General features: G+C 44.8%; 3 protein-coding genes across 3 annotated transcripts in view; all 3 read left to right on the top strand.

Annotated features, from left to right (window-relative positions):
* Window positions 1–16,046, top strand: part of LOC126567958 (MOXD1 homolog 2-like) — a 507,834-nt gene that overhangs the window by 378,987 nt on the left and 112,801 nt on the right. The window lies entirely within an intron of this gene.
* Window positions 9,372–12,392, top strand: LOC126567840 (multiple epidermal growth factor-like domains protein 6). The gene has a single exon (XM_050224153.1). The coding sequence runs from the start codon at window positions 9,372–9,374 to the stop codon at window positions 12,390–12,392; it is 3,021 nt and encodes a 1,006-aa protein (XP_050080110.1).
* LOC126567527 (multiple epidermal growth factor-like domains protein 10) lies at window positions 13,077–15,725 on the top strand. The gene has a single exon (XM_050223747.1). It carries the CDS (start codon window positions 13,077–13,079, stop codon window positions 15,723–15,725), a length of 2,649 nt encoding a protein of 882 aa, XP_050079704.1.

Here is a 16,046-nt window from a genome sequence, read left to right as displayed (position 1 = left end):
GGCCAATAGAATTGGATTGTGGATCAATACGACAAAAACAAAATACCTGCTTACCGGAGGCTCTGACCATGATAGAGCCTGACTCGGAAGCAGAGTATCAGTTGACGGGGACGATCTCGAGGTGGTAGAGGAACTCTGCTACATTGTTACGATCGTTACTTCGGACAACAACGTAAGTAGCGAAATCCGAAGGCGCATTGTTCATGGGGATCGTGCGTACTACGGACTGAACAAACTCCTGCGATCTAGAAGACTCCAACAAAACACGAAATGTACGATGAAGTCGGTAACTGCATACGTCCTGTAGTCCTCTACGGGTACGAGTCTTGGACTATGCTGAAGGAGGACGCCAATGCACTCGCCATTTTCGAACGACGAGTGCTAAGGACGTTGGCTGGAACACATTATGAGGATGCCGGACTCATGCCCCACCAAGAAGATGCTCGGCACAATGCGTAGAGAAGCACTGCGAGCTCTTTGACTCGATCAAGTGAAGCCTGTCGGAGATCGGATTCAGCCATGGATGGAGGACTGCAGTCCTAGACCGAGTTTCCTGGAAATTTATTGGCGACCTGGCCATGTCGACACGACGTGCTCAATCCTGAGCCCCTTTAAAAGCCATGTATTCGTGTATCTAACCATTCCCCTTTTAAATTGCAGAATTTCTTCAGCCTTCTATCAAGCAAAAATACTTCTTTTATTCGAGCGTTTGTTCTTTTCGAATTGAATAAGGCGAACAATATTCAACTCAACAATTGCTGTGTAGCTTCAAAATTAGGAACATTTAAGAGTGAATGAATAGGACAACGTCGGACATCTCTCTGCTCAAAATGTCATCTTTCGTTTGTTTGAGCTAATTTTCAAAAACCATTAAATGTTCGAAAAATTCTCCAAAACTCAAACGAAGTGAATTCATGCTATGCTCGAAAAAAAAAAGATCAATTCTGCCAATACATACGAAATTTATTAGTATACTTTAAGAAAACCATATTCTTCAGAAACAATGAAAACCTAATATTCTTGATCTCATAAGCTATTTCCGTATGGCTGTAAATACCAAGCAACCCTCATGCCTTGAAGTTCAGCCTTAAAAATGTAAAATACTCTGTAATCGCTTTATTAAAGTGAGCTTTAAGCCTCTTCCGACCAAACCGGAGACCGATCACACATACACGCACACATATATGAAAGAAAGAAAAGCACAAATATCAACCATCCTCTTATCCGTGTCTTCGGCGGAACATGTTTGCCATCAAATTCAATTCGATTGATCGCTTACAAGACGCACTGCTTGTAAATCGTTCGCAAACACAGATGACGGGATCGAAGTTGTGTGTGTGTTTTTTTTTTTTTTTTTTCGGGGGATCTTTCGCATTTTGCTTGCCTTTTTATTGCCTCCTGCCACGCGAACCATTTCGCAAAGCAGGAAAAGCATCGTTTCGGCTACTGATTTTACATCGATTTGCCATCCACGAAATGGTGCGCCCGCCGTTGGATGTGCTCCTTTTATAGTTCTTTTGCTCTTTTCTTGTTGGTGGGGGGGCATGAGACTATTGGCAGTGAAACATAAGCAAAAATAAAGCAAACAAATGCGACCCGCTCCGAATGGATGGGCCAGCCGTCCGGAAGGATCCGAAAGACAAACAATGACAAAACGCTGGAACGTTTATCGAGGCGACGCATGGTGGTTGCTTTTAAACTGGAGGAAACCCATCCGGCACTTCGCCGAGGTTAGAGTTGTTTTCAGTTGAAGTTCACCGTAATGGATCACCAAGAACCGAAACTGGGTTTCGGTTTTGCTGGTGGGGCCCCCAAAATGTCAGACGGAGTGCGCGTACACACGCGGCAACACAATTCATTAGCGTTCACCACCCGGATGACGCAATCATCAACTCCCAAGGACCTCAGACCTTGGGTAGATTTTCCAAAAGGTTTCAAAATTATTACCCCATGACAGTAGCGGAACCTCCCGATTCGTGTTTTTCGTGCCAGATTGGATCCGAGCTTTTCGTTACATCCCACAAGCTGACCTTTTCTTGCTCCGTTCCGTTCCTCACCCGGAAAAATCAATTTCCACTTGCTCTCTATCTCTTTCTGCTCTTCGTTCACCCTACGGCGCAATAAAACGTCCGGATGGGGGTGTTCGCCGAATGTGGTTCGGGGGGAACCCCACCGACAGGAGGGGTGCAATTCTTGTGCGAGCAGTCCAGCCCTGAAATGAATAGTTCATTGTTTTCATGAATTTTAAATCGACGGAAATTTAGAACGCCGCAACATACGGCACCACAAACACTCGCCTAAGCGTTTTGCGGGCGGGACACCGTGGACATGCACTACATTCGCCGAAGACAGGGCTCACACATTGTGAAGTTGTGGGTGGAAAGCGACGAAAAAACAAACGGCACAACAACTCCTCGTTTTTAATGCTTTTCTTCGTGGGTCATGAAGTTCCACCGAAAGGCATTGGCAGCAGCCGCAAAGTTTAATCAAGGTTTTTGATGGACTGTTGAATAATTGAAACCAATAGGACCCGCCAACACTCAACCGGACGAATCGACGAACTGGTGAAAGGGTTGCTACTGTTTCTGTCGCGAAATAAAAAGCCTCCACACAGACACACTGACAACACTTTGCCAAAGGTTAATACAGTGCTGGTACTGACCTCAATAATGATTCTCTCGTTACGTGGGAATCCTCCACTGGGAGGAAGGATGGGGATGAGGTGTTCCAAGAACCAAGCCAAGCACAGGACCAAGTTTTGTCGGCCGGAAAATTTCACTTCCATCGCCACACGGCGATACGGTTGCGCTGATGACATCGATCAGAGCAAGCTTTTCGGGCCTGTAAAAGGTGACTGCCACCACCGCTCATCGATTATCGATTTTCCAGACCCTTTGCGGGACAGGCAAGACAGGCAAGTCCTGATTGTGTGCGGAATCCGAGGATTTTCGGTTCGAGTTACATAACGAACCGTAAAACCGGAGCGGCCTTTCCAGCTTCTCGGCTAGCGGATGGCAGGAAGGATTCTAGCTTGCTCCTTTTTTTTTTTTTTTGCATCATTGTTGTTACAGTCAGACAACACACACACATACACGCACAAAATACTCGGGTGCAAAGATAACGAAGATAACGAGGATCCAATCCGAAAGGGGCTTGGTTCGGAGAGTGGCACTCCGACCGGGACCTACCAGGTATTTTACCATTTTCCGGTAGGCGTCATCAGACCGTCGACCTGGATTTTCCTCGAAGCTGGAAGAAAAGATGGCGAAGATGATGAGGCCAGGAGAAGGCTTCATGATGATGACAATATTGTACCATGTAGAAAGGTCACACCTTGGTTCCAGGTGGGTGAACACAGATTCCTCCCAATACATACACTACCATGTTTAATGATGTTTGAATATTTTACGCAAAAATGACCCCAACGTTGCTGTTGTCATGGTGTTTTCCAAGTTCTTATTTAGGGTCCGATTTTTTTGTAAATGTGTGCGTGTAAGTATACAGTTTAATTGCACATTTCTTTTTACAGGAATTACTCTTGTCCAATCAATGCGAAAACTTCCCGGTAGCCTAAACTTCTAATGAAAATAACTGGTTTTAAGGGATAATTTTAATTAATTTTTAGTAAAGGAGATGGAACCACTCGGGCTCAACTGATCCAAATAATACCTGGAAAGATCAATTCTTGTCAGTGAGGCTCTTTGTAAGGCTGTGAGCAAGAATATTTCTTTTCATGTTTATGATAGCAATTTTAGTAGTAATTGTTCTGCCAGTGACTGCAATTCTGAAGACCTAAATCAATTCTTAACAAAACTGACGTCATCCAAGCTAAAAAACATCTCCCCAGGAACTCTAACTAAAAATTGTCTTTAAATGTAAAAAAGCTTCTTAAATAATTCACAACGAAAGCCTCAAAGAAGGAGCTCTCTTTTTCTAAGAAAGAAACGATACCGAAGGCGGCTGCTCCGATGCTCTGCTAGGCAACGTATTCTGACAGCATTTTGGATGCTTCCTATAACAAATGCACATACACCCCAGATTTTTTGAGTTACATATTTCAAAAGACCAGGCGTGAGTAGCATTCCACGAATCAAACAGGATTTGAATGTCGTAACTCAATATACCTTTAATAAATACATAATCATAAACTGCATTTGCGGAAAATACCAATAATCGTCAAAGATGTCTGGCTAGAGAGTAGCAGCTGGTAATTTTTATTTTTATTTCATCATTGCTAGCTAGTCCACGTCTACGCGTATTATTTTTGTGGCGATGAAGTAAGAACAGATGTATTATGACGTACAATTTTGGCATTTCTATTTCGGAGCTGACTTAATGTTTACAAAAAGAATTTACAAAAACAAGGCCAGCAAACATCTCAATTTGTCTGCATGTGTTGTGTTGTGCTTTGAGACGTATCGTGTTTGGAAATCTATTGTTATTTTTCGTCACAAGCATTACTCAGCTGTATGGACTGGTCGTTCTGTATGGATGCACTGGATGACACATCAGCAAAAATAAAATTTTCGTGGGGAAATTTGATGCAAATTGTGATGTAGAAGGCAACTGAATTGCATTAATATCAATTGCGGTTTTGGCCAATCACACTACATCTTTAGTTTGAATACCTCTTTACTCTTAGCTGCACACCTTCATCAGGACCGTATCAAATGACCTATAAAGAGCATGAGTAGTGCCGAATTCAGTCTAGAATAGGCCAATGTTTCAAAAGTCCACGTTATCAACGTGCTTACGCATCTTCCACAGTAAGCGAAAAACTTCGCTCAATGCTTAAGAATTCACCAATTCAAACACTCTACTGACAGTTCTCTCTGGCAGTTCTTGAAAATGGGGCAAAATTCATACCTCATTTGCGGTACAAATCACGTACCCCGACATTCTGGCCTATTTAAAGTGACAGCTCCCGCGCTAATAACTCCTTTTTTGGCTCCCACTGGAGTGTCCGGAGCACAGCCTTAAAATTAAAATGTTGCTTCAACCCTCCGACAACAACACCGTCTAAGTAACGACTGTCCGTTGAATTAAATGTTTTTTTTTTTCTTTTCGCTCTGCTTCCATTCCGCTCATCGGAATTCCATTCCGCTCAGGAATCAAAACTGACAGGTCTCGCCGTCGGTGATTGTTTTTATTTTCACATCAACACTCGCATATACACGTCTTGTGAAAGTCGGAAGAACGATCGGTTGGACGGAAAAAATTGGGCCAAAAGAACTTACTTGCACCATCGGTGGCAACCAATGCCGCTGAACAAATGAGCCGCGCCGATTCATGGTCTGTGCTCTTTGCGCTATTTTTCCAGGACACAATTTTTCGCACAAACAAACACACACACACACACACACACACACTTAAACACTTCCAAAAAGGACACACAATTGTGTTTCAAAATATTCGGTTGCTTCTATGTCAGTCGCTAGAACAAAACCGGAAAGCGGTCCGTTTCATGGATGGGTCGGAAAGAAATTTACATTTTTCATGACTTGGTTTTGTCTCGTGCTGTCGGCCGTTTTTTTCGTCGTGAAAGCCAAGGCCGTATTGTACGGTTTGACCATTTGTCTCGTTAGGGGCTGAAAATCTGGTTCTGCGGTGTCCCTCCGGATGTCACGATTTTTCTGCGATCTTTTTGGGTACTCGACGACGTTTCTATTAGCTTTTCGTCCTTAAGACTTTTCCACTTTTTTTTTGTTTACTTTGTAAATGCTGCACTGGATCCTGCAGACACACATACACAATTCCACTCGCACACATACACACGTCTACAGGCGCTTTCCTTTGCAGAGGACAGTCCAAAAGCGACAGCAACGCTCAATTTATTCCAGATTGTCCCTTTTCTGCATGTTTTTCCCTGAGCCAGCAAGCCTCGGGAACCGTTCTATTGTTGACAGGAACTGCTCAGGTCCTGCCAACGTTACAGGATGGCGTTTTGGTGCACCGTTTTGCAGTCTGCCTTTCCTCGGAGCGTGCTGTTGTCTCCGGCTGGCATTACTGCCGTCGAGTCACCCAACCCAACAACCCAGTGTGAATAACCTTGAGTGAAATTTATTGATTTTCTTCCCGCGCACAGTTCCTGCTGCGATTCCGATTTTTTTTTGTTGGTGCTATGTTGCCTATTCCTCTCACGTGCTATGTTGTTCTCTCTATCGCTTCCTCTCTTTCACTCACACGTGCGCCTAGTTCGCTCACACTATACCGTGCTAACTGATCCTTGCTGCTCTCGAAAATGACGGCTGGCAGGAGGATGTCCCCGAAGGATGTCTGACTTTTCCACAAATGAAAATGCACACGCTGGAAAATGTTGGCTGTCACATTTTATTTGAATCAAAAAACGAACCGTGTCACATGCGTCATAAACTTCCTCAACGTGTAGTTTTTCCTTCCAAAAATCACACACTAATCATATACCTTCAAAAACATCCTAATCACCATTCCTGTTCCATGCACCATCCCTCCACACCGAACTATTTCCTTCCCTGCACGCACGCATACACTCGCACGCGTTACCCTTGCCCAACCCGGAACACTCACTCACTCAGTACTTCCTCGCCCGCCGAAGCGATCACGCGCGGATTTTCCTCGCTTTTTCACGCACTCGCCCTTTGCACCACACAGCGAAACGTCACGAGCGAACGTCACGACCGTACTAAATTCTCTCCGGCAGCGGTGCGAGTGCGGATGCTATATGCTTTTTTTCCTTTCAAACCAACGAACGCTACCGGGGGCCCGTTACGCGTTAGGCGCTACCCGGTCGGAGCTCTCTGCGAAAGGGAACGTTTCGGCACGCTTCGGTACCGGTTCGGAAACTGCGTTGGTTTCGGAGGTTTTCGGAACTGCGTTGTAATATCCACAGATATACAGAGCATTCGATTCTCTCCCGAAACGCTGATGGCGGTGAGTTCGCTGGTGCATGAGTGACCGCGTGAGGAAAATTAACCGTCCACGGCCACCCACAAGTTCATCCGGGAAAACTAAACCAGTCCGGAGAATGAACGCGAATGCTATAAAATGGATGCTAGGACGATTTGAGTCGCGTGTCCTGATGAATAAGGAGCTTTATGGCAAGGGTTTCATCCCTTCCAGTGTATTGATGGTTGCGATACAGTTTAGTACGTTGTTGCGTTATTACATTGCAACGTTGCAATGTTGCAACCCTCCTTCCTTTAACAAACCACAGCAACACCGTAGAGGTTTGTTCAGACAAACCTGCAATGTCCTTAAATAAATTTTTCTTGCTTATCAAATTTACCTCTTTTTAAAGATTATTTTAAAAATACAATTATTGTTTTCTGTACAATTTTTAGTTTTTTGCATCATTGTACTGTTGGCAGGGTTCTCGAATATCTTCTCTTTGTCACATTTCCTGACGGATAACATTCTGATCATCGATGTTAACTGTGGAAAATTTTCGTGCAATATTGCATTTTAGTAAACTGATTTGAATCGTTAATTAAAAGAGACAAATAAAACGATGCTATACCAGGAAACGTTCTACAGGAATTAGACATATATCTGCACCTTTTCGAACAACTGACTCTTTTGACTATAGATTACTTCATAGCCGTTTTAATTAAATAGTTTCTCGTGTTAAGATTTTGAGTAGAAATAACACTGGTTATTAGGGTTACCAATATTTTCACTATCATTTGTTGTTTATTCTAACAGAAGTACTTTTGATTGATGCAACTTGCCCAAAATTGCAGTCTCTGAATAAAAACATGTTATTACTGCAGTTGCAAGATCTGATTGGATCTCTTCAATTCAATCCCTTCGATATAATGAACTACTGAAAACAAAAATGACAAGTAGTTTGAACTTTTTCTATTTTCTCCCTAATGACTCAACGAGCCAATTTATTTCGAACTTAAAATAGAGACAAAACAAAGTTGAAGGTGTTTTAGGAAAGGATTTTGGATTAAAAAGATGATCGAAATGTGGAACGGAACACTGGAGATGAAAGGTGGAAATAAAAAAAAAAAACATGAAATTGAACTTACATAATGAACGAATTGAATAAGCATTAAATGCCTTATTAATATGATTATTAAATTTATTCAACACAAGCGGTGTCGACAATACGGCACTGGACCGTCGTAATTAATTATAAATAAATAAATAAAAATAATGAACGAATAAAATGATCATTGCAACCAATTGAGGTACGGTGTCTAGGAATAAGTTGGGTGGAGTTGGGGACATCAAATGGAATTGAACACAGTAACGATAAAACATCAATACGATCAAATACAAGGGAAGCAAACAATAGGACTTGGGAAAGGAGGTGGCGAGTTTAAAGTGTTTCAAGTTCTTGCAGCAGGCATAATGGAAGTGATTACTGCAATGAATCTAGCAAAAGATCTTTGCACCCGCTCGATGAGTTCCATTTGGACCCGAGCCGTGAGAAACCAGATAACTGAAAAATATTTCACCAAAGACCTTATCAACAATGGGTTGGATAAATCATGAACAACATGTTTTATAATACCAAGAGTTTTCAAAGCCCTGAAAGCCCAATGAAGGATCACAGTGAATCGTTAGGTTGGAACAACTTTTAAGTCCTTAACCAAGGCGCGCAGGGATAGAACAGAGGAATGTGGGATGGAATAAATGAAATAACTTGGCATTAATTGGAGCAAAAGGAGAGGGAATTGATGGGACGCATTAAGAGGTGAAGCTGTCAAGATCACCATGAAGAAACGCACAACGACTACAAACGACGAAATTGGAAAGAATATTTTCAAAACATTGGCGTACCACAGAAACCTGTCTGAAGACAAAACAAAAATAACATCATTGAGTAACAGGACCAACAATAAAGGGTTAAGTAAACTTAAAGAGAACAACCAAGAATCAATAGTGCTATTGATTCTTAATTGTGAGAATTTCCTAAAAAGTAACAAATGAGAGTTTCAACTACTGTCGAGAAAATCAAACTATTCCTGGGAAAAAAAACTTAAGCTTTTGGTAGTTTAGAGTGGAATTATTTTCTCAACGCACTAACGCTACTCAGGTCTTGTGAATATTCTGTAAAATAGAATTTCAATATTTGCAATTCCCAGCTCACGATCGCTTTTCAATCGAAGGTACTCCATCGAACCCCACGCTCCCATACCGTATCTCTACGGTTCCGTTTGTTATTCGCACAGTGTGTTTGTGTCCCCTGCGCTCCCTATCGCTGTTCCGGTGTCCGTAATTGATAAAGCCGTAAAACAACATTATCACAACACATTAAAGTGAGCACCGAATTATGACCAATACGGCGGCAGATAATCAACGGCGGCAGACTTCCCACACCTGACGATTCCGAAATAAATGATCACATCTCACCCGGGCAAAGCTTCAGTATCGAAAGTGCGATGAAGCAATCATTACCGTTCCTGGGGGACCTTGGGGTCTTCTGTTTGCTGTTTGTTGTGGCATTATTGCCTGGTGAAAGTGCCGGTGAACTTATAAAGTATCCGATCGATGTGAACGACCACGCAGTCGAGTCGATTTGTATAGGTGTGAACGCCGGGATCTTCCCGCATCCAGATGCGGCCCTCTGCCATCTGTACATCTCGTGCACATTTGAGCAACCGATCGTGTACCAGTGTGCTGCAGGACTCGTCTTTGATCCGAGCTCGCTCCGTTGCATTCCAGGCGATCGGGACGAGTGCGCGGAACGGAATGAACCGGATTGGGATGAAGTTTGCCGCGCTGTATCTTATGCGTTCTACGCCCACCCGAACGTATGCTGGGACTTTGTATTCTGCGTGTTCGGTTTGGCGAACCGATTCTCGTGTCCAGTCGGTGAGATATGGTCCCAGAAGGATGGTTCCTGTCTGCCCGGTAATCGAGACACCTGTGAGGTGTTGGACATTGGGAACGTGTGCCAGGGTCGTCCAGACGGTGTGTTGCCACATCCAATCGATTGTACGAGGTACTTGCAGTGTACGAATGGCGTTACGACAGTGCTTGAGTGTTTCCGCGGAGAAGTGTTCGATCAGAGCCTGGGAAGATGCACAGTGGGCAACACAGACACGTGTCAATCGGCTGGAGACTTGTGCCGTGGAGTAGCGAACGATCTTCGCCCACACCCGAACGAGTGTCATCTGTTCGTTTTCTGTTCGCTGGGTGAAGCATCGGTACTGGTGTGTCCACCGAATGAAATCTTCCGTCCTGACATCAGATTCTGCGTTCCGGGCGATCGTGATACGTGCGAGTACAGCAGTGTCGAGACCGCGTGTATCGGACGACCACCGGGTGTAGTACCTCATCCAACTTCATGCGAACTTTACCTCTCCTGCAACAACGGTGTGTCGACTGTTATGACTTGTCCTGCCGGAACCATCTTCAATCCGCAAACTGGATCCTGTGCAACTGGCGATCGTGAGACATGTGTCGTTACCGAGGGTCTCTGTACACTGCAACCAGAAGGAACTGTTCTTGAGCATCCGACCCGTTGTGGCATGTTCATTATCTGCCGTGGAGGTAATGCCGACGTGCTTCCTTGTCCACCGGGAGAGATCCTGCGAGTAGATGCACAGTTTTGTGTCCCAGGAAACCCCGATACATGTGAACGATTCCCAATCGAGACCATGTGCGATGGCCGGGACGGAGGACTATTTTTGCCGCATCCAACAGATTGTGCGAGATTCATCTGGTGTCAGCAAGGAACGGCTATGGAGATGGGTTGCGAAACTGGCAACATTTTCAGTGCTCCAGCTCAATCGTGTATACCGGGCAATGTCAACACATGCACACCGCTAACTGGTGTGTGTGCCAATCAACCCGATGGTACTGTGCTGCCCCACCCGGACCGCTGTGATTTCTTCATCTGGTGCACAGAAGGGCGACCGACGGTAAATCCATGTCCCATTGGGGAGATCCTGCGCCCGGACGTTCAGTTCTGTGTGCCTGGCAATGCAGACACTTGCCAATTTACACCGACCGATCTGATGTGTATGGGACAGGCGGATGGCATACGTTTCCCACATCCATCTGACTGTGCACAGTTCTTGCAGTGTCAGGGCCAAAACGCGATCTTGCACACCTGTCCGGTCGGTAGCATTTACAACGCCCCAACTCGCAACTGTGTTCCTGGCAATCAGGCCACCTGTGAACGGTTTAATAACATCTGTGTTGGACGTCCGGATGGAACGATTCCCCATCCAACCATTTGTACGGGTTACATCTACTGTTCTTCAGGTGTAGCTTTCTTCGAACAGTGTGCCGCCGGAACTATATTCGATGAATCGCTCGGAGGCTGTGTTGTTGGCAATACGAGAACATGCGAACGCACGGATGGAATGTGTGTCGGACAGCCGGATGGAACGAGACTGGCTCACCCAAGCGATTGTGATGTATTCATCGTATGCGTGACCGGACAGACCGCTCCAATAAGATGTCCAGCGGGCGAAATCTTCAATGTAGCAGCGCAGATTTGCGTCCCAGGCAATAGGGACACCTGCCAATTCCACCCAGTTGAAACCATGTGTCAGGGAGTTCCAGATGGAAACATGTATCCCCATCCGAACGATTGTGCTCAGTTTGTGGTGTGTAGTAATGGGATAGCAGTGGTATCAGAGTGCGCAGTAGGCCAAATTTATCATGCTCCATCCGCATCCTGTCGTCCGGGCAACACCAATACCTGCGAGTTCCTAGGCAACGTGTGCCAGGGTTTACCAGATGGTTGGGTGATCGAGCATCCAAGTCTTTGTGGACATTTCATCTGGTGTCAGGGAGAAAGTGTGCAAGTTCATGCGTGCCCACCAGGAGAGATCCTGCGCCCCGACGCTCAGTTCTGTGTGCCAGGAAATCCATCTACCTGTGCCTTTGAACCCGTTGAGCGAATGTGTATGGGTATACCAGACGGAAATGTTTATCCACATCCAACCGATTGCCGACTATTTGTACGGTGCGAAAATTCGCAAGCAATTGTAGAGACTTGCCGTCCAGGAACCATCTTCCGTGCGACGAGCCGAACTTGTGTAGCTGGCAATGGAAATACCTGCTCGTTCCTCGATGGCACCTGCGCTGGACGACCAGATGGCGTTCTTCCACATCCACAAGGCTGTGAGCTATTCCTCTTGTGCACATCGGGCACCACATCGGCTCTTCGCTGTCCAGAAGGCGAGATCTTGCATCCAGAGTTCCTCGTTTGTGCAACGGGTAACGCAGACGACTGTACCTTGGCACCTGTAACCACCGAGCCACCCATTATCTCGGTGTGTGAAGGACGTCCTGATGGAAATTACACCCATCCGCTGCTGTGTTATCTGTTCATTCGATGCACTAACGGTGACACGGAGATTTTGTCCTGTCCACCGAACCAGATCTTTGTGGGCGCTATTCGGGACTGTGCGCCGGGTAATCAGGAGACATGTATACCGCTGTAAATGGTTGGGGATTGACGCTTTGGTCAAGCGCGTAAATATAAATCAATAAAAGGCATTCTTATCATAGATCAGTTTATATTGCCTAGTTATCATAACTGCGACATTCGGATAGATTGATTTTGTGTGGGCACACGGTGTGTACCTTTTGATGTTATGAGAAAGAAAAACATTTGATATTTATAAACAGGCACCATAAAGATACAGTGAACTTTCACCATCATTGGAACTTTGTTGGAAGAGTGTAAAACATTGATGCTTGATTTCATAATTGTTTATGTCTAGAGCTGAGCGTTGTCACTGCAAAAAAAGTCGCTCAATTCAAAGTCGTGCATCTTTGTACCAGATTCATTTCTTTTTTTCCGTTCTTTGAACTTTTCAACTGTTCCGTAGCGAAGGTCAATCAGTTCCCTTGACATTGTAAGTGAAGGTCCTTACTTTTTCCAATAATTTAGTAAATGGTGGCGCATCACATCTACATTTATTTAGACTGTTTTACAGGCTCCCTACTGTTTGATTGCTATCGAATCTTACTGATCACTGATGCGTGTACTGATACGCTGCGCTTGATTCCAGAAGCAGACAAATAGATAACGCAGCAAACGACTCAATCTATTTTAAATAACAACTTCTCGCCCTATATAAACATCAGTATCGACCAGACAACCACTACAAGTGATGGGGAAAATGTTAAGCTTTCAAGTAGAACCACATCTGTTCCTAGTGCTTGCAGTGCTTGTGGCAAGTTCCGAAGAAAAGTTGACGTATTCAGTTCGCGAAAATGGTCATTCGCTCGAAGCAGTTTGTGTTGGTGTAATTGCAGGTATTTTCCCGCATCCAGATCCAACATTTTGCAATGCATTTGTTTCGTGCACCTTTGAACAGCCGACTGCCCATCAATGTTCCGATGGGTTTATCTTTGATCCAATCATATATCGCTGTGTACAGGGTGATCAAGAACAGTGCACGGATCGTACTCCCGAACCCGACTGGAGAGAATTTTGTGTGAATGTGACGTACGCGTTTTATGAACATCCAAATTCATGCAAGGAGTTTGTGTTCTGTTCGCTGGGTACGGCAAACCGATACTCCTGTCCATTGGGAGAGATCTGGTCGCAGAGAGATGGTGCTTGCCTACCGGGAAGTTGGGACACTTGTGAGTTGCTGATCGATGAAACGTCCTGTGAAGGTCAACCGGATGGTGTACTGCCTTATCCAACGGACTGTTCCAGATATATAGTGTGTGTAAAAGGAGACAAAACAATCATCGTTTGTCCACGAGGTGCAGTGTTCGAACAAAAGGAAGGAAAGTGTGTCATCGGAAATACAGAGTCGTGTGTGCGTATTGATAACAAATGCCAGGGAAAACTCGATGGAACAATTGTTGTACATCCAAATGAGTGTGATTTGTACGTTATATGTCAAGGAGGATACGGCACTGTTCATCAGTGTCCTATGGGTGAAATACTAAACATACAAGCACAGTTCTGTGCACCGGGAAATGTAGATACCTGTCAGTTTTATTCACAGGAAATAATGTGTCGAAATGCAACGAACGGTGCGATATACCCGCTACCGGGAGACTGTACGCAGTTTATCATTTGTAACTCCGGTGAATCTATTGCAATGAATTGTCCTGTAGGGCAGATTCTACACGCTCCTAGTGGAACCTGTCGTCCTGGCAATACCAACACGTGTGAACTTCTTGGAAGCGTGTGCTATAACCAGCCTGATGGATTGATCATCGCGCATCCGACTCTTTGTGAGATCTTCATCTTATGTCAAGGTGGTTCAGTGATGATACGTTCATGTCCCGATCGGGAAATTCTTCGCCCGGACGCCCAGTCCTGTGTACCTGGAGATGTAAACACTTGCCTATATGATTCCATTGATCGTATGTGCGAAAACAAGGCTGATTTTACACGCTACCCACATCCAACTAATTGTTCTCTATTCGTCGAGTGTCAGGGACAGAACGCCCTGGTACAGAGCTGCCCTAATGGAAGTGTTTATCATGCTGGAACACAATCCTGTATTCCTGGAAACGATGAGACTTGTGAGCGGTTTGATAATATCTGCTTGGGGCACGTTGATAAGGTTATACCCCATCCATTGATTTGCACGGCTTACATCCACTGCTTCTCAACCGTGCCTGTGTTCATGAATTGTGCTGCAGGAACCGTTTTCAATCGGGCACAAGGAAGATGTGTCGTCGGAAATACCAAGACCTGCGCTCCTATTGATGGCTTATGTGAAGGACAAACTGATGGAAGAATTGTAGCACATCCAAACGAATGTGATCTTTACCTCATTTGTGAGGATCATCAACCAGCTCCCCAACGATGTCCAGCTGGTGAAATCTTCAATGTAGAAGCACAATTGTGTACTCCAGGTAGCAGGGACACCTGTCAATTCCACCCAGTTGAAACCATGTGTAAAAATATGATAGATAATGCCATCTACCCCTATCCAAATGATTGCATCCGGTTCGTACAGTGTGACAATGGGAAGGCCATTGTAATGGATTGTCCTATTGGAGAGATTTTCCACGCTTCTTCTAAATCCTGCCGACCTGGTAATACAAAAACATGTGAGTTTATTGACAGAGTTTGCCAAGGACATCCTGATGGTCAGGTGATCGAGCATCCAAGTCTTTGTGGACATTTCATCTGGTGTCAGGGAGAAAGTGTGCAAGTTCATGCGTGCCCACCAGGAGAGATCCTGCGCCCCGACGCTCAGTTCTGTGTGCCAGGAAATCCATCTACCTGTACCTTTGAACCTGTTGAGCGAATGTGTATGGGTATATCAGACGGAAATGTTTATCCACATCCAACCGATTGCCGACTATTTGTACGGTGCGAAAATTCGCAAGCAATTGTAGAGACTTGCCGTCCAGGAACCATCTTCCGTGCGACGAGCCAAACTTGTGTAGCTGGCAATGGAAATACCTGCTCGTTCCTCGATGGCACTTGCGCTGGACGACCAGATGGCGTTCTTCCACATCCACAAGGCTGTGAGCTATTCCTCTTGTGCACCTCGGGCACCACATCGGCTCTTCGCTGTCCAGAGGGCGAGATCTTGCATCCAGAGTTCCTCGTTTGTGCTACGGGTAACGCAGACGACTGTACCTTGGCACCTGTAACCACCGAGCCACCCATTATCTCGGTGTGTGAAGGACGTCCTGATGGAAATTACACCCATCCGCTGCTGTGTTATCTGTTCATTCGATGCACCAACGGTGACACGGAGATTTTGTCCTGTCCACCGAACCAGATCTTTGTGGGCGCTATTCGGGACTGTGCGTCGGGTAATCAGGAGACATGTATACCGGTGTAAAAAACATAGTTAATGTTTATTTATTTATTTATGTTCTCAAATAATATCTTCCTCTTAGGCTTTGCATTTTGCGTGCTTAAAATTTAATTTCGCAGAGTAGAGTTTATGAATGGAAAAGTGGTGAAGTTATTGTATTATAACAGGTTGTAAGCCTTTTAAAAGCCAGAAGGGGTGTTGGGACAAGAGTCTAGATAATAGTAGAGAAGGTATTTGTATTTTGCATATCAAGTACAAAAATATCAGACAATACGGCGCAGAACCCTCATTCTCTAATAGAAATATATAAGTACTAAAATATCAGTCCAAAAAGCAATACATTCT

Source organism: Anopheles maculipalpis, chromosome 2RL (assembly GCF_943734695.1).
Source record: "Anopheles maculipalpis chromosome 2RL, idAnoMacuDA_375_x, whole genome shotgun sequence".
Classification (NCBI taxonomy): domain Eukaryota; kingdom Metazoa; phylum Arthropoda; class Insecta; order Diptera; family Culicidae; genus Anopheles; species Anopheles maculipalpis.
Note: the sequence above shows the minus strand (reverse complement) of the source record. Positions and strands in the feature narration are given on the sequence as shown.

What these genes read in the sequence shown, in the direction of transcription:
- LOC126567840 (XM_050224153.1), top strand. Translation starts at nt 9,372, where the DNA reads ATGAAGCAATCATTACCGTTCCTGGGGGACCTTGGGGTCTTCTGTTTG.
- LOC126567527 (XM_050223747.1), top strand. Translation starts at nt 13,077, where the DNA reads ATGTTAAGCTTTCAAGTAGAACCACATCTGTTCCTAGTGCTTGCAGTG.